Source organism: Perca fluviatilis, chromosome 13 (assembly GCF_010015445.1).
Source record: "Perca fluviatilis chromosome 13, GENO_Pfluv_1.0, whole genome shotgun sequence".
NCBI classification, from domain to species: domain Eukaryota; kingdom Metazoa; phylum Chordata; class Actinopteri; order Perciformes; family Percidae; genus Perca; species Perca fluviatilis.
In genome coordinates, this window is record NC_053124.1 from 27769027 (window position 1) to 27791859 (window position 22833).

The 22833-nt window shown below is 37.9% G+C and overlaps 2 protein-coding genes across 2 annotated transcripts in view; one reads left to right on the plus strand and one right to left on the minus strand.

Annotated features, from left to right (window-relative positions):
* Nucleotides 1-387: 387 nt before the first annotated feature.
* On the minus strand, nt 388-7117 carry tapbp.1 (TAP binding protein (tapasin), tandem duplicate 1). Its single transcript, XM_039821144.1, has 8 exons — nt 6789-7117; nt 5513-5701; nt 3981-4229; nt 3520-3879; nt 2814-3137; nt 1761-1862; nt 1461-1489; nt 388-1293 (listed from the first exon to the last, which is right to left on the minus strand). The coding sequence occupies exons 1-8, from the start codon at nt 6847-6849 to the stop codon at nt 1282-1284; spliced, it is 1326 nt and encodes a 441-aa protein (XP_039677078.1). The 5' UTR covers nt 6850-7117; the 3' UTR covers nt 388-1281.
* Nucleotides 7118-10785: 3668 nt separating this feature from the next.
* Nucleotides 10786-22833, plus strand: part of LOC120571264 (major histocompatibility complex class I-related gene protein-like) — a 60770-nt gene continuing 48722 nt past the window's right edge. The window contains exons 1-4 of the mRNA XM_039820121.1: nt 10786-10863; nt 13263-13526; nt 14487-14765; nt 16099-16401. Coding sequence (XP_039676055.1) covers nt 10812-10863; nt 13263-13526; nt 14487-14765; nt 16099-16401 — 898 coding nt within the window. The 5' untranslated portion in view covers nt 10786-10811. The remainder of the gene's footprint in view (nt 10864-13262; nt 13527-14486; nt 14766-16098; nt 16402-22833) is intronic.

Sequence of the window (22833 nt, forward strand, 5' to 3'; positions counted from 1 at the left end):
CACATCAAGATATTAATTATATATACTGTATATCTGTGTGTGTGTGTGTGTGTGTGTGTGTGTGTGTGTGTGTGTGTGTGTGTGTGTGTGTGTGTGTGTGTGTGTGTGTAAGTATGTTTATACCAGTGGTCCCTTTGTATTTTATTACTCTCAAACTTTGCAGTATGGTCATTAAGAAGAGTTGTATTTAGAAACATGTCAGCAAGTTAAAAAAAAAAAAAAAAAGAACCACCACAGCCATTACAGTCTAGTAAAATTCTTCCATGTACAGTACATCAATCTAAGAAGCCACTTTTTCTGCACACTCCTATAAAAAAAAAAGTTTCCAACAATGTGGCACACCAGCAGACTTGACGATCATTAATAAAGCGGAAACTGGAGGCAGCATGTTTTAAACAATGGTTTTTATTTCACTTCAAATGCATTCAGAAGTTATTACAGATTTTTCCTGCAGTAGAACTATGCTTTGTTTGTACCATTTCCTTCACACCTTTATTTTAGTTTAATTTTGCATTACAGGCTGTTAGAGAATCATTACTACCAAAACGTAATGAGAGTAAAACCATGACACACAAACACACATTTAACAAAAAAACGTCAGAATATCAGAATATACATAAATTATATTCTCTGTATTTACAAAAACAGGATTCAGCTCATGGGTTTGGACAGTTTAGTCTAATATTAATTTTACTGTCCTGGGTCATAAAAAGTAAAATTATTCTTTCTCTTTCTTAAACACACACACACACACACACACACACACACACACACACACACACGCATAAACAAAGGAGCTCATCTCTGGTCCACAAAGATTGAAATATTTGGCTTGTACACGTAAGGGCAGCATCATATGGAAGCATTAGCATTTCCAACTTGAAACTGATATTTATTCACATTCCTATTTCACAATTCCTCAAAGTTTCAGGCCATTTTACAGTGTCCATGACAAGATACAGTATGTACACAGTGGGAGCCCAAAATGATATGACAAGCTATATCGCTTTAAAGAAAAAGAAATATCACAACAAACATGTTTCGACTGAGAAGAAGCCCCTTCAAAAAATGTTCACTGTTACACTAGCAAAACAGTATGGAAATCCCTACATTTTATTACTATTTGAGCAAAATAGTGAAAATAACCTCTAACGCAAGCAAGCTTCTCTCAGGATCTGTGGAGGAAAAAAAAAAAAGACTCAAAAACCCCATCACCAAGATACCAAAACAGACAGGGTTGCTGGTTCGGTATCCCACCACAGCAGCTGACTTCATCATTCTTTACTTGTCTTTCTATAAGTGGAAAAAGTAGAAAGTAAGTATTGAGAGGAGACATGCACAAAAAACAAGAGCAGCTTCAGGGTTATAAAATAGAAGTGGACGCAGAAGTGGTGCATTTATGTAATATGTACAGAGATTCAGAATTATAAATTGTGTAGTATTTGAAAAAGTAACATTACCTTGTCTTGTTGACCAGCCTCATTGGAGCCTGTGTACAGTGAACAGACAAAAAAAGTCATATACAGAAATGAAAACTAAATTGAAATATCTTAATGTATCTTTAATCGTGGTCAGTGTTTAAGGCACAGCATTCATCAAATACTATGTTTTAAAAAAAATCTTATTTAATCCTAATGGTGAGATAGTATTGGTCCTTCTTGCAGTTTTACATGATTAAATGGGTGCAGACAATTATTAACTTCATAAATTATTATTATTACTGTCAGTAAACAAGGCATTTCTTCTGGATTATTTGTTACCTGAGCTGGTGCAGGTCCAAGAGACAAACTTGATAAGACCGTAGAGGACTAGCGCTACACCGACCATTGCCATTGAGTCCTCAATGGAGGGAGTACTGAACCCTGAAAAGAAAAAGAATAACATTCATAATTGATTCCCATTTATATGACTTGCATTTTTGTTGACAAGCTTGATGACAATAATTAATTTAACCTTCAAGCCATTAAAGTGATACTTTGCTGATTTTAATCCAACTCTGTGTCATCAGTTTTTTTTTTTTTTTTTAAATCAGCTAAATATCTCTTATGCCCATTCATATGAGTATGATTTTTATTGTCTCACAGCATAAAATGGCAATAATGAACGAGTAACAGTCCCTCTACAGCATATGTCAGAAGAGACATAAATGATTTACATGATGATATTCAGCATGAAGGTGCGAAAATCCTGGTTAGCTGATTGGATAAACCATCTTTCTATCACCACCTATGTTAGCGATAGACGGGCCAAATCAACCAATCAGATCAAATTATTGCCGAAACCAGTCGGGAGAAGAGCAAAAACATCTTCTCCTCCGAGAAAAGCCTCCAGTGCCGGTTTTTGCTCTTCTTTCAATGAAGGAAAACTTTCTAATTCGGATATAACTTGCGCGATAGCTACGCTCATCTCATCCGTGGAAGCTGCCATGTTGTTTAGACTGAACAGTCGCTTCTCGTTGCGTGACACCTAAACCCGCCTCAAAACCAACGCTGATTGGTCGGTTGTTTGGCGAACGGCTCCAAATTTTCTTTATCTCAAGATGCCAGATTGATCTGCGAGTAGAAAACTGGAGATCGTGAGATCAGGACGGTCTCAAGAGGCTATGTTACTGGTGCTTTTAACACTTTAACAATCTATTTTAAGTTTTCAAAAGTATCATATGTAATCAAATGCAGGGGTAGTTAATATGAAATGTTAACTTAACTACATATCCAAGCAGGTCGAGACTTTCATTGAACATTGAAAAAAGTTCAACCCATTCAAACCCCATTACCAAGATCTTGATAAACAACAACACATTTCTTCCACATTACCAATGGCGTTGAGGGTCACGCTGGCCCGTCGTGTGCCTCCCAGATGGACAGCCACACAGGTGAGCTCCCCTCCTCTGCCCAGGTCCAGCTTAGTCGGGTCAAGCTCCAGCCGGCTGCTCTGGCTATAGGTCCCATCCCAGGCCTGCCTGTGGCCCGTGACGCTGCCTGATCCCAGAGGGCTGGACTTCCCATCGGCGCCTTTTAACTCCCAACTCAGTTCCAGGGAGAGGGGGGCAAAGCCGGACGCCTCGCACTCGACGGTCAAAGTCTGGCCAGGAGCAGTGAGGGGCAGAGGGGAGGGGTGGATGGAGAGGGATGGAGGCTCTGGGTAAAAGGAAAAAAAAGGTAAAGGAGCAAAGAAAAGAGGAAGACAATGAGAGAAAGTTGATATAATAATCTGTAGTTTCCCCAATTATATTTTACAATAATTAGTTTGTTTCAATGTTGTTTGACAGCAGATACTAAACACTAGCAGGCTATATGTGACAGTGCATGAATGCTAACATAGACAGAGACTGATTAATGGTACACTTGAGCACATTTCCTCCGTGTAGCATCATTTCCAGTCCCGACTCGAGTAATGCTTCAGAGAGTGAACATTCTCTGACAGCAGAGGACCAGGGTTAGAAAAATTATTTTACAATAACCATTTTAAAGCATGCTCGTCTTAAAAACACACAACACAAAGTCAAATATTTTTCCTCACCTACAATCTCAAGCTCCACTGCCACCTGAGCCACAAGGTACGGCAGGTACACCGTACAGATATACATCCCGGAGTGATGCACTTTAGCCTCCTGCAGGATCAGAGACGCATTTCCCTTCTTGTGCAAACCCTCAAAGTCCAGTGTGGCCCCTTCCTCTCGTGTATCAGCCAAGCGGTCCGTCTTGCCGTCGTAAGCCAGAACCAATCGCCCGTCGCCTCTGAACTGGTAGCGCCACTCTACGGCAAAACCCGATCCAGATAAAGGAGAGGAGGGGTCAACCCAGAAGCTGCAATCCAGCAGAACTGGTTCCCCGAGTCTGGACTGCACTGAGACCGTTTTACTGGTCACACTGAGAATTACTGAGGAGACAGAGAGGAGGAGAGAGTCAAACTTTCACATATGACTGAGATGAGATCAACGTTTTTTTTTCTACTTTGTCTGTGTCAATATAAAACATTACCATTGTGCTCTTTGGTTGCTGTGGGAGCACGCATGATAGTGGAAATGGCCAGCTCGTCATTGAGGCCCTGAAGGGCAGTTGAAAACCAATCAGCTTGCAGGTATGCGGGGCTTACGGCGGAGTCTGTGAGTGGAGCGACCCATTTGAGGGTGGAGGGCTGCGGCAGGTAGGGGTTGATCTCACACTGGGGCTTCTGGACAGATCCTCTGGGAGGGTTCAGAGAGCGCTGGCAGAGAGTGGCAGCCGGGTCTGAGGAAAGAGGAGTCAGAAGGGTAACATGGATACAGTGTTGTGGTCTAAGTAGATCACAGATGCTGGTTTTTCTTATATGTAAAAGATATGGAATTTGACAAGAGAATGGTAGATTGATCTAAAAAGGGAGATGGTGAAGAGATAGATATTAGGCCTGATTAAAAAAGATTTGAAGAATTGAAATCACAATACTTTTTTTCTTTTCTGATAAATATCTAATCAATTATGCTGACAAATTAGTTTAGTTTAAGCCTGGGAAAAAAATTATTTTATTAAATTTAAAAGAGAGTCTTTCAGTCTTTCCTAAAGTTAGATTCCGGACCAGGAACGGGTCACAGACTTGTTTTTCTTGGGTCAACAATCAGCAGGGTAAAATGCATAACAATGCTAAGATATGTGAATTTATTTTCCTATTAAAATAGAAAAAGATTGTTATTTTTTGCTACGCTGGTCTGTTGAGCTCAGATTCTGTGTGCGGACTAGAGCTGGGCGATATGGAAAACAATCTAATATCACGATATTGTTGACCAAATACCTAGATATTGATATTGCGGCGATATTGTAGGGTTGACAATCGGTGCTTACAAAAACATATTTACAGAATGAGATTTTTGGTAAATAATCATCATTAATGTGTATATAATAACTAAGCGGGTAAAGGCAAATAATAGAAAAGCTAGAACAGTCTGGTAAGTTCAAAAAATTACATCACTTTACTGTAATCCAGCCATTAAAACCAGGGACAGACAACACTTGTGTCATATCACAATATCACGATATCCAAAATCTAAGACGATATCCAGTCTCATATCCCGATATCGATACAATATCGATGTGTTGCCCAGCCCTAGTGCGGACCTGTTTTTTAAACTCTTAACACATTCACCTCTGTTTCAATAACTATTGTAAGGATATCCTTATACTGGGATCAGCCCCAAAAGTCATACTGTGGCTCAACCAGATGTGAATGTATGCAATTCAGAGAGACATCAGGAAAAGTGCAACAATGCTCAGGTATAATAATGATTTGATGGACCAATAGCACTTACAGTATATATCTGTGAAGGCTTATAATTTACCTTAAACTACTGCTGGCTCTGAAATGTTACACATTTGCGTCACTGACTGTATACACACACAATGAACAACAGCATGTGGACAAACACTTGTACTTGCATGCAACATTATACAGAAAGCATTATTGCACACACTCATTCTCATTCACATCTAGATAAAATGTGTGGTTACACATCCGGTTCAGTGTGTCATTTTGAACTAACCGGTAATAAAGTAGACTCTGTCGGGGTTGATGTCGGATGGAGCCTGGTTGAAATCTGCACTGTGGCTGTGTGCTGTTCTGATGTGAAGCAGGGATTTCTCCTGGCTCGTAGCTGCAGTTAAACCTCCTCCCCGACCAGCTTTCTCCTGCACAAACCAGCACTCCAGCACTGGACAGCTACTGCTGCAGGCTAGACAACAGATTAAACAAGGAATTAAAAGTATTTAGGGGAAAAAAACTGTGAAACAGGAGCATAATAATACAATTACACAGTATTGTGATATTGTAGTAGATAGCATTGCGTATTCTTTAGTGACATTCCCCTAATATTTACCAATGAATCATAATTTTGTGTATCTAGTATTCTTCCAAAAACTTACAACGAAATGAATGTACTATAGTTGCATTAAATAAGGTATGATGCAGTAGTTAAATACAAAATACACAAGGAATTATGACTGACATTGAGTGTAAGGCCTTGTAGGAATTAAACAATGAGAAATAAAAATAAAAGTGCAAAGTGATTATTTTCGGTGCAACTAATACGTTGTGGTTGACTGCAGCGTTTCAGAGTTTTACTTTCATTTTTATTCTCTTGTCTTTTCATGTCAATGTTTGGACTTTAAACATGAATTCTGCTAAATGGTCAGTAGCCTATTCTGTAGAAAGTCTAAGAAGGTTCAGGCATGTTTTCCAATGTGTTTATGTATCTGTATTATTATGTATTTTAGTTGTCTCACATGTATGAATTTCCTGAGGTAAAGACACCGTGAGTTTGTTTCCACTGTTGATGCTGGGTGGAACAGTTTCGGCCATGAGAGTGCGCTACTGCAATGGACACTTCACATCAAACTCCCTTTAGAAATATACGTGATTTAACATAACCTATATTAGGCTAAAAGTATACGATGTATAGGAAATGACTGCTAAATTCGGCATGTATGTTTAATGAATTATCACATACAATAATTAATAGCCTGAGATCTTAAGTTAAAGTTGGACTCGTGGCACGGTCATCCATTGTCAAATTATAAAATGTATTTGGATTTTCATGAAATAAATAATAAATATTCTCCTAGTGCAATAGTCTACAGCCTACAACATCACGTAATTTATGTTCTAAAAATTTGCTTTCATATGCACATAGGCTACAGCTAACTATGACCATTTTTTCCACAGAGTTTTCAATACACGAGAAAAGGCGCATCCGAGTCTTTTTCGTGTATTTGGACAGCAGCATAGTTTAACAACAATCGACAGATAGCGTATAACCTTACCTTTAATGCAGCAGATTACGGCAACCAGGGACAGTTTGTAGATAGTAGAGAAGTCAGTCATGATTGTATGTCTTCCCTTTGCTGTCAGGTTATGTTAGTAGGCTACTATTCGCTGCGATGGCACGAACAAAGTAGAAATTATTGTTGGTTTTCCCCTTCAACTCCGGGTCGATTTTAGTTTCACTTTCACTAAGTCCGTCAAGTCAGCCAGAAAACATACTAATTCCGGTCACAGTTTCAAAATAAGTCGGCCATAAGAGCGACGTCAAAAGATAAGGCTAGGGTAGGCTATATCTGAAATTAAATTGACTTGAAACTCAAAGACAAACTCTTTATCAGAACTTGAAAGCAAACACTGCCTGAAATATTTCAACCGTATAGCCTACAGAAGTTATCCAATCTGACTCTGCAGGTAGATGGCGCCCTCTGCCGACAAAAAGGACCAGACTTGGTCTGAATCATAGGTCTGAACTTGTGCCACTATGTGTCCTTCCTTTGCTCCCTTGATCCATTAATCTGCTAAAGCTGTCCTGCGATTTACCACAACTACGATTGTTTAAATACTGTAGGCTACACAACTGGTTTGTGTGCACCTAGACTAAGCGACTTTGAGTCCATGAAAAGCGCTATATAAATTCAATTTATTATTATTATTATTATTATTAATCCAGAAAATGCAGATCAACGTGTAGATGGACATGTGAGGATGCAGACTTTCAGGAGTACAGGCCTACTTTCAGAGGTCAGATGAGGACAAGAGAAACAGAAACAATGAACTAACTGCACTTGAATGGACCACTCACACATACAACCATTGTTTTGATCTACCTCTTAGCAAGATGATGAGCTACCATCACTCAATTTAATACAACATATCAATGTCGTGACCCCAGAGGGCAAAACTTGGGTATAGGTCCAGTTCTATGCCGGTTGTGTAGCATGTGTTTAGTGCTTTTAACATATGTTGATTCAAATTTTTATGATAAGAACAACTTTTGCATTCAATGTATTCCCCAAATATGCTATTTTCCTTTATATGGTGCAGTTTCTTGTACATTTAAAGCCAACTGGACACACTTTATTAATGACTTTTCAGTCTAACATCATTGAAGTTTTGCTGATGTTCATCTTTGGTTATATTTTTGCAGAAAGTGTTTACTCTGACAACAGACGAATGTGGCAACTAGGAGGACCAGAAGCTTTGACGGCCTTGTAGGAACCAGAATGTGCAAATCATACAAGGTCTGTGTCACAAAAACAAAAACGAAACCTAATAGACTCATCACGTGATTTACCAGAAATGGTACAGAGGGATGTGCTGATGCTGCCCAGTGGAGGAGCTCTAACACTGTTCCTGAATAGAAATAGAAATATATACAGCAGAAATAGAAACAGCAGGTTTGTCAGGGTGACATAAGGAAGGAGTTAATCAAGTTGCATTCTGGGAATGTTCTTTGTGACTCACTGCTTCTGTCTGATACAGATAATTAGTGTTATCTGGAGGGTTTTATAAAACAATTCATAGCCCCAAATCAAAACCTTTATCTTCCTATATTCTTGTATCTTCTTTACATTTCCATAGAGTAAAATAATAAGGTCTGTGTCTTAGGAATCGACTATTGATGCCTAATTTGTCCTGAAGTGGCTGCCAGGTCAGAGCGAAAGAGTGCTTGTGCATCTGCCATTTCAAAACAACAAAGGAAGACACAAAATGTCACTACACAGGTGTTCTCAGAGTGAAGGGTGTGGCGTACTGTGGCCATCTTAGGAACTGTACAAAACCACACAGCGCTGTGTCTTGCAGAGCTTTGCTATATTTCTTTCAGTGTAAAAAAAAGAACAATAAATTATGATTATGAATCTTAAAGGAAATGCTCTTTACAAGCAGAAAAAAAATGACTTGTATGACAGACAGAAGCTTCACTGACAAATTAACAGATTAAATAGCAAAATAACACTACAGGTTGTTGACTTAATCACCAGTTCTTTCAGTCCAGTTATGTTTGTGTAAATTCTTTCTACATATCCTCCAACAGTGAAAAATATGGGAGCAGCTACTTCTGTGCATGTAAAAAAAAATTTTTTAAAGATTATTTTTTGGGGCATTTATTTTCAAAGGACAGATGAAGACATGACATGCAGCAAAGGAGTTGAACCCGTGGCCGCTGCGTTGAGAAGTAAACCTCTATATATGTGCTCCCGCTCTACCAACTGAGCTAACCCGGCCAGGTAAAAATAACTTCTTTAATCTAGTTTTAAACAGAGAATGTTTGTGTATGTGGTGGTCTTGGTATTTTGGAGACTTAAAACTGTATTTCTGAATATTTTGGGAAAAAATAAAATAAAAATTGAACACAAAATATTGTCCACTGTTGAATTTGAAACCTTTATATACCAAATGGTCAACAGTGGATGTTCCTCCAACACTAACTCAGCGTCTGTCCTGACTGCAGCACTGAGTCAAATTAGCAGGTACTTGTACTTAACTTGAGTATTTCCATGTATTTCTTCTACTCCACTACATTTCAGAGGGAAATATTATACATTTGAACAGCTTTAGTTCATTTTCAGGTTAAGATTTGACATTTAAAAAACACAAAATACTTTTACAAAATACTACACATTGTCAGAGATTAAACCTGTGGTTCAGAACTGTTTTTTGGCCTGTGACATCTTACAAAGAAGCATTGTCTTCCCCCTCTGAGTGGCTTTAACTTACTAACACGGCCAACATCATAGCACTTCTTCATCTCTTAACTTCTCAGATGGCTTCATTTAAATAACTGTTCAAGGCTCACAGAGATAAAAGTATCCAATATTGCAGAAAAAAGAATTCGAGAAAAGTCCAAAAAATACAATACAAACATGCAGCATAACTTTTATTCTTTTCTCCTCTAGGACCAACTCCAGGTTGGGAACCACTGGATTAAAACTACTTACTCTACATTATGAAGTAGAGAAACCAACTACACATGGGCCAGCTGCAACAGTGAAATGCTGCTTGCACATTAGTGATGCATCAGTACTAACAGACTTCAGAATCAGAAGGATTTCTAAGTTCTTCTTCCACTACTGCTGATCAATTCTTTTAATTTCATTTTTTCAGCTTTGATTACTCCATAGGTGTGTTCAGAACAAGTTGCAACATGAAACCTTGTCTTGTCTAACTGTCTGGATAGCTTGGTACAGTGTATTATGGTCAGGCAAGTCCAAATGATCTGTAAAGATAAAGAACATCTGTAAACATGTCTATGGTGAAGTTACTGTAAATAACAGTATGTAAGCATATCGTAACATAATTGTGTTACAGTTATACACTGTCTTTACAAAACCTACACATTTGATGAAGTCACATTTATGATTATTATGATTATTATCCCATTGTAGTTATGTATGTATGTGTAGGCCTACATACACCTTGTGCTGTTTGTCTCTTATTCTTTGATAGTCTTCTGGCTTAATTAAGTTTCACTTTCCACTACAAACCTCTGCTTTTTAATTCCGCCCAGTATAACTGATGACGTTCAACCAATGTTGAATTCCAAATGGTCAGAATCAAACTACTGCGCATGTTTCAGTCACCGAACCGAAGCTGTGTGGAAACGAGTCATGATCGTGGCGAATGATTTCGAACAATTTTAAGCTTATTTTGTCCATAATGTAGGCTAGTGGCAATCTGACCACTAAACATGCCACTGGAGAGGGAATTTGAAGCCATTTCCAACTCTTTCCAAAAAATGAGATCCGCCATCGTCGTACGGTGAGGCCTAATCCCTTATTGTATGGTATAAATGTAGCCTATTTAAAAACACATACAAAAAGATTGACTTGAAAGATTACAAACGAGCAGACGAGATCTAAAAACCATCACTCTCACACAACTGAGGTTGAAAAACTGTGTGGCTTCCCAGATCCAGATTCCTCCACCCCTCTCACCTGTGATTCCCTTTCTAACCACTGATTAGCACATACACAGGTACGCAGGTGACAAGCAAACCATCGCTGCCGCTTTATGAAACCATAATGTATGCTATTGTTATTTTACTACTGTTCCACTTCCACAATACATCTGCGGGTAAGTTTTAAACGTTTTGTAGTTATAATAGGCTAACTGTAGTAACTTTGAAGATAGGCCTACTGCGTTGGCTGATCAACAAGTCTGTTTCGGGTTATTGTATGCCTTGTGTTTCCGGACAAGTTAGTGTATTTAGATTAATTGAGATAGGCCTTCATTCATTTATAACTAATCATGAGTAGTAATATATTATACTCATATTTAGAGCTTATTTTACAGATAGCCTAAATGTTGTTAACCTGATATTTGAAGCCATTCATCAAATAATTCCACAGTTTGACTCCACAAACTGAAACATGAATATAGTTGACTGAGTTTAGCTGTTTAGAGCTTGAAGATAAATCCTCCATCCATATTATTAGCTGATATCATCTTATAGCAGATATATATTGGTATCAGTGGATATGTTGGCTGATAACAGGAAACAGTAAACTAGGTCTGAGCTCATTTAGAAACGAGTCATCATTACATAGTTTGTCCACCAGAGAGCACAAGTTGATCTTTAAACTGGGAAATGTTCTGATCAGTGTGGATCTGGCTCAAACTTATTATTTATTTCATGTGTCCATATATATATATTACCTGTTATATCAGATTTTAAAACCAAACTAAAAGTATTGATATCCGTATCAGCCTCAAAGATCCAGCATCACCGAGCTAAATATTTGATCTCTTCATTTATTGATTCTGGGACAGATTTGTAAGAGATGTTTAGGTGACTAGTGGAGAATTGTAAAGACTTTACAATTCTCCACTAGTCACCTAAACATCTCTTACAAATCTGCAGCTCCAGCCAGAAATGTGATGTGTGTGTTGATTGAGAGAGCAGAGGACAGTGGAGGATTCTGAAACAGACCATCCCAAACTCCCAGACACCTGCAGAAAGTTGACTCTGTTGATCCTGAAAATAATGTCGAATAAAGTCTGAGAGTCAGGACTGAGAGAGAACAAACATCAGCTGATGGTGGAGGAAACGCTGGAGATGAATCCAGTCTAGAACTGATACTAATAGAAACTGAACACAATGACTACATGAGGAATAGAAAGATCTATCACTTTCTACAAAGAGAACTTTCTCAAATATTAAGTTGTGTCCGTTCACATTTTTATGAGATTGCCTTCAAATTCAGAAGATTTTGACACATAATTGGTTATCAGAGATATTTAGAGTTAAATTTAAATATGATTCTAAAGTTAATATATAAACATAAAGATTAAAATAAGAAACTGAATCAGATATTTATTTCTTGCTGGTATTCCTACATCCCAAATTCCCAAACCCTCTGACAACAACAACATCCAAAATGTAGAATCCATTCTTACTGGAATATGAAAATTGAAAGCAGCAAGAAAAGAGCAAAGAATCCCATTTCTTAACCGTAGAAAGAGTTCAGAAAGTGAAGTAGAAAGTGCTGCAAGTTTTATCTTCAAAAAACTCTCTCCTTAATAATCCCCTGCAGTGGGCCTCATGTGGACTTATTGATAAATGTGCAATAACAGTATATTTTTCTTTTTTATATGCCTTCATTCAATATGTGCAATAATAATATTAATGCTGCTTTCAAACTCCTTTTTTAATTATTGTAATGTCAAATTTAAAATTTAAAAAAGTAACTAGCATTTGTATTTATTTATTTTATTTTTTTAAACTTTTTATTCTTTGTTAAAGCAGTATTTATGAGCCGAAACGTTGTTGATATGTGCATTGTGTATGTACAGTTAAATAATAAAAAGCGATCTATCCATCTATCTAAAAGCTATATAGTTGAAACTTGTTCTAAAAACCTCAGAAGAAGGAACAGAAGTTGTCATTGGTCACAATTTATAGAATCAAATAGAGACCATAAGAGACTAGGGATATTTAACCTCACGGTTATAGTGACAAAAATTATCACGGCTTTTGGTATCATCACGGTATTTTTAAAAGTGTGTTCAATATGTTCACAAAGCACTAATAGGCTTACACAAGCTGAAATAGTTTCAAAAAGTGTAACAGTGTTTATTATTAACGCCTGCAGTCATCAGGTGTTACGACGTGTTTATTTATGTGAAGAGATTTTATTTTATTTGAAGATTTATTTCTAGTTATTTTGAGATGGGATTTGTTTTAAAAATCTAATTACATTGTTTATTTTTTATTTCATTTATTTTTTATTTGAATTTGTTATTTGAGATGAAATACAATTTCAGTTATATTTTTGATAAGAGGACACATCTGTTATTTAGTAGTTTGTATAAAGGAATATTTCCCAGTCATTTATCTGCAGCTCGTTCTGTTAACACATCGGGAGATAATCGTCTCCTGAACTTAAAATGGTGAATCAGATCGTGAGTTTAGTGCATCGTTACATCCCTAGTTCTATAAAAACTGACATTATTACATTCATATTTTCTTACAGTGACTCACTCTCTGAAGTATTTCTACACCGGGTCTTCTGGAGTCCCAAACTTCCCAGAGTTTGTGTCTGTTGGATTGGTTGATGACGTTGAGTTTGTTCACTATGACAGTAACACCAAGAGACAAGAACCCAAACAGGACTGGATGAGCAGAGTCACAGAAGATGATCCTCAGTACTGGCACACGCAGACTGAGGTCGCTTTGGGTCACCAGAAGGTCTTCAAAAACAACATTGAAGTTGCAAAGCTGCGCTTCAACCAAGGGGGTAAGCTTCGCTTCAGAACTCGAACCTCCTATGGCGCCATTTTGATGCTACAAAGCGATCACCCCCCCGTTAGCATTCCACTGACTGCGATTCATTTTGACGTCACTTGACAGCGAATAACTTTACATCTGAAGTGTTTAAAGACTCTACACGACAACGTATAAAAGGCTCCATTACCTTGTATCTCACGTTATGGCTCCGTAGCAGGCGCTTTTATAAAAATAGGCTAATGATTCTTCTTAAACTACGGAGCAGGGGCCTGTAAACGGGCCACAGGCTGCTTCTGCTGGGTCCTCATATGAGAGGAGGAGCAGGAGGTTTTAATGAAGCTGCTGACAGGAGCGCATGCTGAATGTCTCCTTCACATCTCAGCTTTAAGGAAAAAAAAAAAAAAAAAAGGTTCAACAGGCACCACTCGCGGGGCCACTCGACTCTCAGAACTTCTGATCAACATTTTTCTCTATTTCATTTTATGTTGTAAACATTTATTTGATTTATCAAAAATAATCCTTACATAATCAATGATGACAAGTTTAAACACTAAATATTTAGCAGAACTACAGATTAGATTATATGTAATTGACCACAGTGTGTCTGTGTCGTAATAAACATATAAAGTGACGAAACTATTAGTCAATAATCTATTAGTTGATTACAGAAAATTAATTTACATCAATTTTGGTAATCAAATATTTATTTAAGTCTTTTATTAAAAAGAAATGTGAGAATGTTGCTGCTTTTCATGTTTAAATTTGTTTGGTTAATTGATTAATACAAATAATTCTCTCTCTCTCTCTCTCTCTCTCTCTCTCTCTCTCTCTCTCTCTCTCTCTCTCTCTCTCTCTCTCTCTCTCTCTCTCTCTCTCTCTCTCTCTCTCTCTCTCTCTCTCTCTCTCTCTCTCTCTCTCTCTCTCTCTCTCTCTCTCTCTCTCTCTCTCTCTCTCTCTCTCTCTCTCTCAGGTGCCCACATTTACCAGAGGATGTACGGCTGTGAGTGGGATGATGAGACTGGAGAGGTCAATGGTTTTTATCAGGATGGTTATGATGGAGAAGACTTCATAGCATTTGACCTGAAGACAGAGTCATGGATCTCTCCAAAACCACAGGCTGTCATCACCAGACACAAGTTGGATCATGACAAAGCTTGGATAGCTCAGCAGAAACACTACCTGACCCAGCAGTGTCCTGAGTGGGGGAAGAAGTATCTGAACTATGGGAGGAGCTCTCTGCTGAGAACAGGTAGAATCACATGACCTGTGATGTTAACATTTCTTCTTTTGTTTCTAACCAACAGTAACATTACAATAAATATGGAACAATGTATTGGTCATATTATCAGTGATCAATATCATAATCTCATCTCTACATTCTGTGAATAATTTAAACTAGGTCCTGTGTTGTAGTGTGTTGTATTGATGTTATGTCTTGTTATTATTTTGGTTGTTTTTCTTTCAGTTATGTATTGAATTGTTGTTTTTTGGTGGTTATTTTAATGTAATAATGATGCACGGCAATGTATGGCTGCATAAGCTTTGGGTGGACTCCAGGAAGAATAGCTGTACCTATGGCCCCAGCTAATGGAGATCCCAATAAATCAAATCAAACATACAGAGACCCACTGCGTCACAGTTTACACACATTCATCTTTCTCTCATGTTCTCACATCTCTTCATCTCTCTGCCTTCCTTTACTCTATTTTTTCTGTCAGTTTCTCCTTCACACTTATCACCACTCTTTTTCTTTATTTTCTCTCTCTTTCTTTCTGCCGTGTTTGTCTGTTTTTCTCTTTGCCTTTCTCTCTTTCTCACAGCCACTGTCCTCCATTTGTAATTCACCTTGCCTTTTAGTTACACTTCAGTGAGAATTATTTGCATTATGTGTGTGTGTGTGTGTGTGTGTGTATATATATATATTAAAAATGTGTGTATGTACAGTACAGGCCAAAAGTTTGGACACACCTTCTCATTCAATGCGTTTCCTTTTTATTTTCATGACTATTTACATTGTAGATTCTCACTGAAGGCATCAAAACTATGAATGAACACATATGGAATTATGCACTTAACAAAAAAGTGTGAAATAACTGAAAACATGTCTTATATTTTAGATTCTTCAAAGTAGCCACCCTTTGCTTTTTTATTAATAAGGGAAAAACTTCCACTAATTAACCCTTACAAAGCACACCTGTGAAGTGAAAACCATTTCAGGTGACTACCTCATGAAGATCATTGAGAGAACACCAAGGGTTTGCAGAGTTATCAAAAAAGCAAAGGGTGGCTACTTTGAAGAATCTAAAATATAAGACATGTTTTAAGTTATTTCACACTTTTTTGTTAAGTACATAATTCCATATGTGTTCATTCATAGTTTTGATGTCTTCAGTGAGAATCTACAATGTAAATAGTCATGAAGATAAAGGAAACGCATTGAATGAGGTGTGTCCAAACTTTTGGCCTGTACTGTATATGTGTTAATACATACATTAAATCAAACGGAATTATACTATTGATATAGGCTACAGTAAATTAATTAATAAAGGACCTCTGTCCTTGTCTTTGTCTTCACTGTGCAGATCTTCCCTCAGTGTCTTTCCTCCAGAAGTCTCCCTCCTCTCCAGTCAGCTGCCACGCTACAGGTTTCTACCCTGACAGAGCCATGATGTTCTGGAGGAAAGATGGAGAGGAGCTTCATGAGGACGTGGACCTCGGAGAGATCCTCCCCAACCACGATGGATCCTTCCAGATGAGTGTTGACCTGGACCTTTCATCAGTCCCAGCTGAAGACTGGAGGAGGTACGACTGTGCGTTTCAGCTCTCTGGTGTGGACGACGACATCGTCACCAAACTGGACAAAGCAGAGATCAGGACCAACAGAGGTGAGACTGGAATCAGACGTGATGAAGGAAACACACATCTAGTTTACTCTAACAGTCCTGTAGTTCATGTATTTGTATGTGTTGGATGGGAAGTTTTGTTTCCTTAAATGGTTTTGTTGTCAGTTTCTTTTATCTAGTTTTTTTTTTTTTTTATATATATAACTTTAAGGATTAGATCATTAAACCAATCTTTACTTTTATAGTAATGTAAACTAAAAGTTTTAAACTGCTTTGGAGAAATGACTGTTGTCCACCACCATGATGTTTGTGCTGTCTGCCCACCGGTTATATAACTTTGATTTAATGAAAAAGAAACATTTCAATAATGAAACATACAAAACACTTATTTTTTAACCTCTTTCTTTCACCTTTTCAAATGTAACATAAAGTGTCTGTATACAGGTTAGTGGTCTGGTTGATAAATGGATGTTCTTCTCTTCTAACCTGCTTCATCTGTTCAGGTTGGGACTATTGTTGTTGTTTTCTGCTCAACAGAGGAGCCCACTAACATGACCATCCCCATCATCGCTGCAGTGGTTGTTCTGGCTCTCGTCCTCCTCGCTGTGATCGGAGTCCTAGTTTACAGAAAGAAGAAAGGTGAGAGACTCAAACAGAAAGATTGCCTCATTTCTTTCTTAGTATTTAGATTTTAGACTTCAAATTAATCATTTTATTTTAAATGTGAATCGAACTTCAAACTTCAGAAGTAAGCGGTGTGAGGCTCAGTGCATATCATTATGATATGACTAGCAGAGACAAATATATATTTTAGTTAAATGTTTATTATTTGTTATTTCATCATATTTGCTTATATTCTTCATACATTATTTTTTATGTGCGTTTACTTTTAGATAATCCAGTTGTATTTTATGTATTAGCGTTACTGATAATCCACTCAGAGACATTTCTGTCCCTTTCAAGTCAGTTTGATGGCCCTCAACCAACAGCTGAGTGTGGATAGAGTTTGGTTTGGTTTTGGAACTTTAGGAGTGCCATAAAGAAGAATAAATCTGTAAAAGAGAGAAACAAAAATGTGGAAATATATTAAGAGAAATGGGCTAAATAAGTAAATACAAAATTGTAAATATAACCAAGAAATAAAAGAATAAATAAATGTGGATATTGTAGCCAAGATTATGATTTTGATACTTAGAAATTATTTTTGGATGAATTGTGCATAAACCCATTGATATTGAGAGTAAACCAGACTCATTATGAACTAGTCAGTTGTGTTAATTGATCTTGGTACGTGGTGTATCGTCACAGCCTTCTGACAATCAGCTGATTGAGGCAGTGATTGTATCAGCTGGTATATAACAGCTGAGCTCTCATTCACTTTTTCTTTTTTGTTTGTAGCCACATGGTTTTTGACCGCTCTACCACTCAGTACCGTTAAAGGGGTGATAGAATGATTATATAGATTATTTCACACTGTTCCTTATGGTCTCCTAATTGGATATGTAACATTTGTTGGGCTGAAAATGGCCTGGTTGATATTTTACTGGCCCTTATGCATCCCTGTGTTTTGGCTCTATTTGAAACAAGAGCTTTTCTTCCACATATGGTATGCTCGTGAATATTTAGATGAACTGCGCGCTGATTGGTTAAGCGAATTGCCATAGGCAGACCTTAGAGATGCGCACTGATTGGTTGAGCGAATCCCCAATACACACATTAGAGAAGCGACAGAATCTCATATTCCAGACACTGCAATGTTTCATTACCAAATTCACTTCTGAGACTTTTTTATGTGAGAAATCAACTATATAAAGCTCAAATATGGGCCGTTTTACGAAAATTGATGGCTAATTGCAAATATGGTAAGACTGTGTGTCGGACTTCAGCGGCGGTGCTGCTGCCTCGCTGCACGGCCTGCCTTCCTTCACAAACCCCGGTCTGCTGTGAGCTCCGTTAGGCTGGCAGCCCTGACAGAGCTCCAGGGCCTTCAACTCCCCTCTTCCTGCTAGCTAAATGGCCCGTTGTGTGAGAGTGAGAGCGCGGGCAGAGAGCTTGTTACACCAGCAATCTCTTACCAGATGTTACACACAATGTCACGCCACTTAGCTATACAACATCTAAATGTCTTATAAAGCTTACAACGGTGTCCGATTTCAAGTTAATATTTGTGAAGTTTAGCTAGGTGTTTCGTTAGCTGCGACTGTCCCTTCAATCCATATTAACAGTCTATGCTTCAATCCTATCTATGTGTAGCTACAAATCACGGCTAGTTAGCTTCATTTTTGGTCGTAATTCGAGTATATTTACAGTTTGAATTTCGTCACGCCACTTACACATCTAACTAAATGTCTTATAAAGCTAACTACGATGTCCGATTTCAAGTTAATGAATATTTGTGAACAGTGGGGGTTTCGTTAGCTATGACTGTCCCTTCAATCCTAGCTATGTGTAGCTAGCTACAAATCACGGATAGTTAGCTTCATTTTTGGCGTAATTTCTGTATATTTACAGTTTGAATTTCATCACGCCACTTGTACAAGATCTCCCTAAAGGTCTTATAAAGCTAACAACAGTGTCCGATTTCAAGTTAATGAATATTTGTGAATTTCAGAGGAATTCTAGGAGCTAGCTCTCATTGATAGAGCTCCATCCAGCCACAGGCTCTATCAATGAGACTCGCGGACAAGCGGCGTTTATTTCCCCAATCGTTTGTTTAAATAACTCAACACATTATAATTACAAACTTCACAAATATTAACTTGAAATCGGACACCGTTGTAAGCTTTATAAGACATTTAGATGTTGTATAGCTAAGTGGCGTGACATTGTGTGTAACATGTGGTAAGAGATTGCTGGTGCAACAAGCTCGCTGACCGTGCTCTCACTCTCACACACCGGGCATTTAGCTAGCAGGAAGAGGAGAGCTGCAGGCCCTGGAGCTCTGTCAGAGCACCAGCGTGTAGTAGTCCATTATCCAAAAAACGGTGACTTTGCGCGGGTATGGAGTGCTGTGGGCTGCCAGTCGTGACGGAGCTCCAAGTACCTCAGAGCAGGCCGGTGTGTGTGAAGGAAGGCAGGTCGGGCGGCGAGGCAGCAACACAGGCAGCACCGGTGCTGAACTCCGACACACAGTCGGACAACATTTGCAATTAGCCATCCATTTTCGTAAAGCGGCCCATATTTGAGCTTTACATAGTTGATTTCTCGCATAAAAAAGTTTCAGAAGTGAATTTTGTAATGGAATAGCAGAGATCTGCGTGACCTAGCTAGATTCAGAAGACTACCTGATCTCAGGTCAGTTGTGTAGCCTATGTAAATGTTGGGGCGTGACTGTTCTCTTAAGGTTCCGGATTTTGAGATGCTTGCGCAAGCAACTCAGCTTTGTTGGGATTCGCCCGTTTTCAGCGGAAGTTTCCAAATATGAGATTTTCATAGCAAAGGGGTGTCAGTGGGACTTTGAGCTTCTATGTATGTCCTATTTACCCACCGAACTGTCGTTATTCAACTATGACAGGGTAAAATCGGTTTTGCATTCTATCACCCCTTTCAGGGATTGTGAATTTGTTTCGTTTTAAATATATATATATATATATATTTTATGTTTTGCTGTTAATCCCTGTACACCATCTAGTAGGGACAGTTAAACAACAATAAAAAAATGTATCAATACAAAGTCTGAATGATAAAGGAAAATAAATGTGACAAACAAAAGAAATCCGTGGTTTTTGAGTGATGTTGAAGCGTGTCGACCAAGACGCGTTCCAAGGGACAAGAAAGGGAACAACGCTGCTCCTCTGGTGGGAAATATAAAGAGAAATAACAATATAAAAGAATAATTATAAGCATTGAATAATTATAAGCATTTTCTTTTATTTTCACATTAATTTGTTAATTTATTTCCATATCTGTATATTTTATTTATACATTTTTGGACTTTTGGAAAGTTTATTTTTTGAACAAGGGACAGTGGATTAATAAAAAGCCTTTTTGAGAGATATGTCTGAGAATAAACGCATATCACCTTAAAGTTTACACTCTGGAGGTGCTTTTGGATCCTACAATGACAATGACACGATGATGTAGTAATAATAATAATAATGACTTCATTCAGGACACAAATGGAAGGTCCATAGTATTTACAAAAATATAGCAATAAATATATAGTACAATTCATATACATTAATAAAAGGTCAACAACCTTCACCTGTAATATACAAACAGGAGTGCCAATGTCTCCACAGTCTAGATGTTTTCCTGACAGAACTAAAATCTGTGTGGGCTAAAGCTGGAATAATTCTGTTTTCTGAGACCGACATTCTCCACATATATCGATAAATAAGGTTTCTTATTAAGGTAGAACGGGTAGGCACACCAGCACTAACAAACATTTGGCTAGCACTACACCATCTTGGTTGTTTCAGAAGCAGTCTCATGCCATCGTTATACACTACATTCAGTCTCTGCATGTTCCTTTCATCTGAAAGAGAGAATTGATAGTAAAGAAGTTAAGTGAGATAAAAACAGAAAGGTAGAAGAGATTTGAGTGACTAGAAGAGAGGATCGTATCCACTGGGAAGGTGTTAGACGATACTCTGCCAAAAAATAAATGACTTGTTTTTGCTTTTTATTTCAGCCAAATGCTCTCACAAATGCCTACAGTCTCCTGACAACAGCTCTGAGAAACTGAATCCAGAGTCTGAATCCTAAACCCATCACCCTGCACACAGTGAGTAGCTTCATACGGGACATGAACTATTATCAGCTGTTTTTAAACAGAGCTGCCTTAAAATCTGTGAAACCTTCTGGGATTGGTTTTCTATCCACTGGGAAACCTCTGGGACACATCGGAGCTGTAAAGAACATCTCTGACTTCCTGTTGATTCTCCACAACAAAGGTCAAACTGTTTAATAAGAAGTGAAGTGAGATTATTAAGAGAAAGGCACAGATGCTTTCAGAACCCTTCACATCAGCAGATAAAATGTAATATTAAAAACTTAAATATGAACCTTTAGAAAAACAGTGAGACCAATTTATGAAATGGTGTCAAACCAATTTAAAATAAACAATTGTACTTCTAAAAAAATATATAAATACTTCCAAAATGTTAACACTTACATGACTGAATCGTGAATATTTTAGGTCTAAATGATACTGTATTTATGTGGAATTAAACTCAATATTTTTGGTAAATAATTTTGTTTACTATTTTATGTAATTTTTTTTTTTTTTTTGTGTGTCTTCAGGTTTATTTTGCAGAGGGTCAAGAAGCGGAGCCTTTTTTGGTTTTCCATTACAAAAAAAAGTCCCTGGTACCTAACAGGTCCTTTTTTTAGTACCACCTCAGTTGACGTTCCAAGCGAGCTGAGGCGAAAGGTGACGTAAAAACCTGCAGACTACAGATTGGTCGGAAAGAATCATCACTGATTACTGCGTCATCATTGCTAGCGACAGACGGGAGTGTCCTGAACATGTATATGTTGTATGGGTTCCATACAACGTACATGCATGCATCCAAGTTATTTTGGGGCAATTTGGTTGAAACCCGTATTTCTGATAACTTTGAAAATGGGAAATTTGACCCGAGGACAACAAAGGGTTAACATAAAACAGTGGTGATCAGAAATATTTGACACAAGAAGAGCTTCTCAAGGGGTTGGATATTCATCATTTCATCAGATGTGTTTTAATGTTACACTTAAACATTTAAACTCCACAAAGCTGCTGTGTCTCTGTGGACACCATGGTGGAGGTCCTCTCTACCAGTCCTCCTGATGCTGCTGTGTCTCTGTGTCCTGTCCTGTCATCAACAGCACTAATAAACTCTCTGGATGGTGGAGAGATCATCTGCAGTCTGTGCAGCTGGCTGAGTCTTTAGAAGAAGGTTTTATTCACCAGAAGCTGTTTTTATGTGATGAACTGGATTTTATTCTTCATTTAAAAATGACACCAGTCAGACATCATGTGTAAATAAAATATAAAGTCTAAAAAAGAATTGTCTAATGTGGAGTTGTAATCTGTTTATTTGAATTTATGGCTTATGATTTTTCTTTAGACTTTTTCTTTGTGTGTGTGTGTTTTTTGTTAAAGGGATTTTAAGGTTCCAGGCAGCAGGGAACCTTCATTGACACTAAATCCATTCTACATGGATCTGATTTGATTGGTCTTAATTTCAGAGGAGATACAAGAATCCTCCACAGGGGGCGCTGGCACTCTGCTGACTGCTCTAGAGACAGGTGTGACATAGACTCAGGTATTGATCAGCAGTGATATAGACTCAGGTATTGATGATGACCTCAGCACATTTACTCATACAACATCAATGAAATCACTCTTGGAGTTGGTTGTTGTTGATATTTTTGATCAGGACTGTTTTCAATCAGCCACACAGAACACAAGAAGAAGAAGACACTACTGCACCCCCACAAACTGCAGAGTATCTGATCTGTAGCTGACAGTGACCTCTGACCTCCCAC

What these genes read in the sequence shown, in the direction of transcription:
- tapbp.1 (XM_039821144.1), bottom strand. Translation starts at nt 6,849, where the DNA reads ATGACTGACTTCTCTACTATCTACAAACTGTCCCTGGTTGCCGTAATC. An exon ending in AGCAACCAAAGAGCACAATG is followed by an intron (nt 3,880 to 3,980) that starts GTAATGTTTTAT and finishes CTGTCTCCTCAG; the next exon opens with TAATTCTCAGTGTGACCAGT. An exon ending in TTGGACCTGCACCAGCTCAG is followed by an intron (nt 1,490 to 1,760) that starts GTAACAAATAAT and finishes CACTGTACACAG; the next exon opens with GCTCCAATGAGGCTGGTCAA.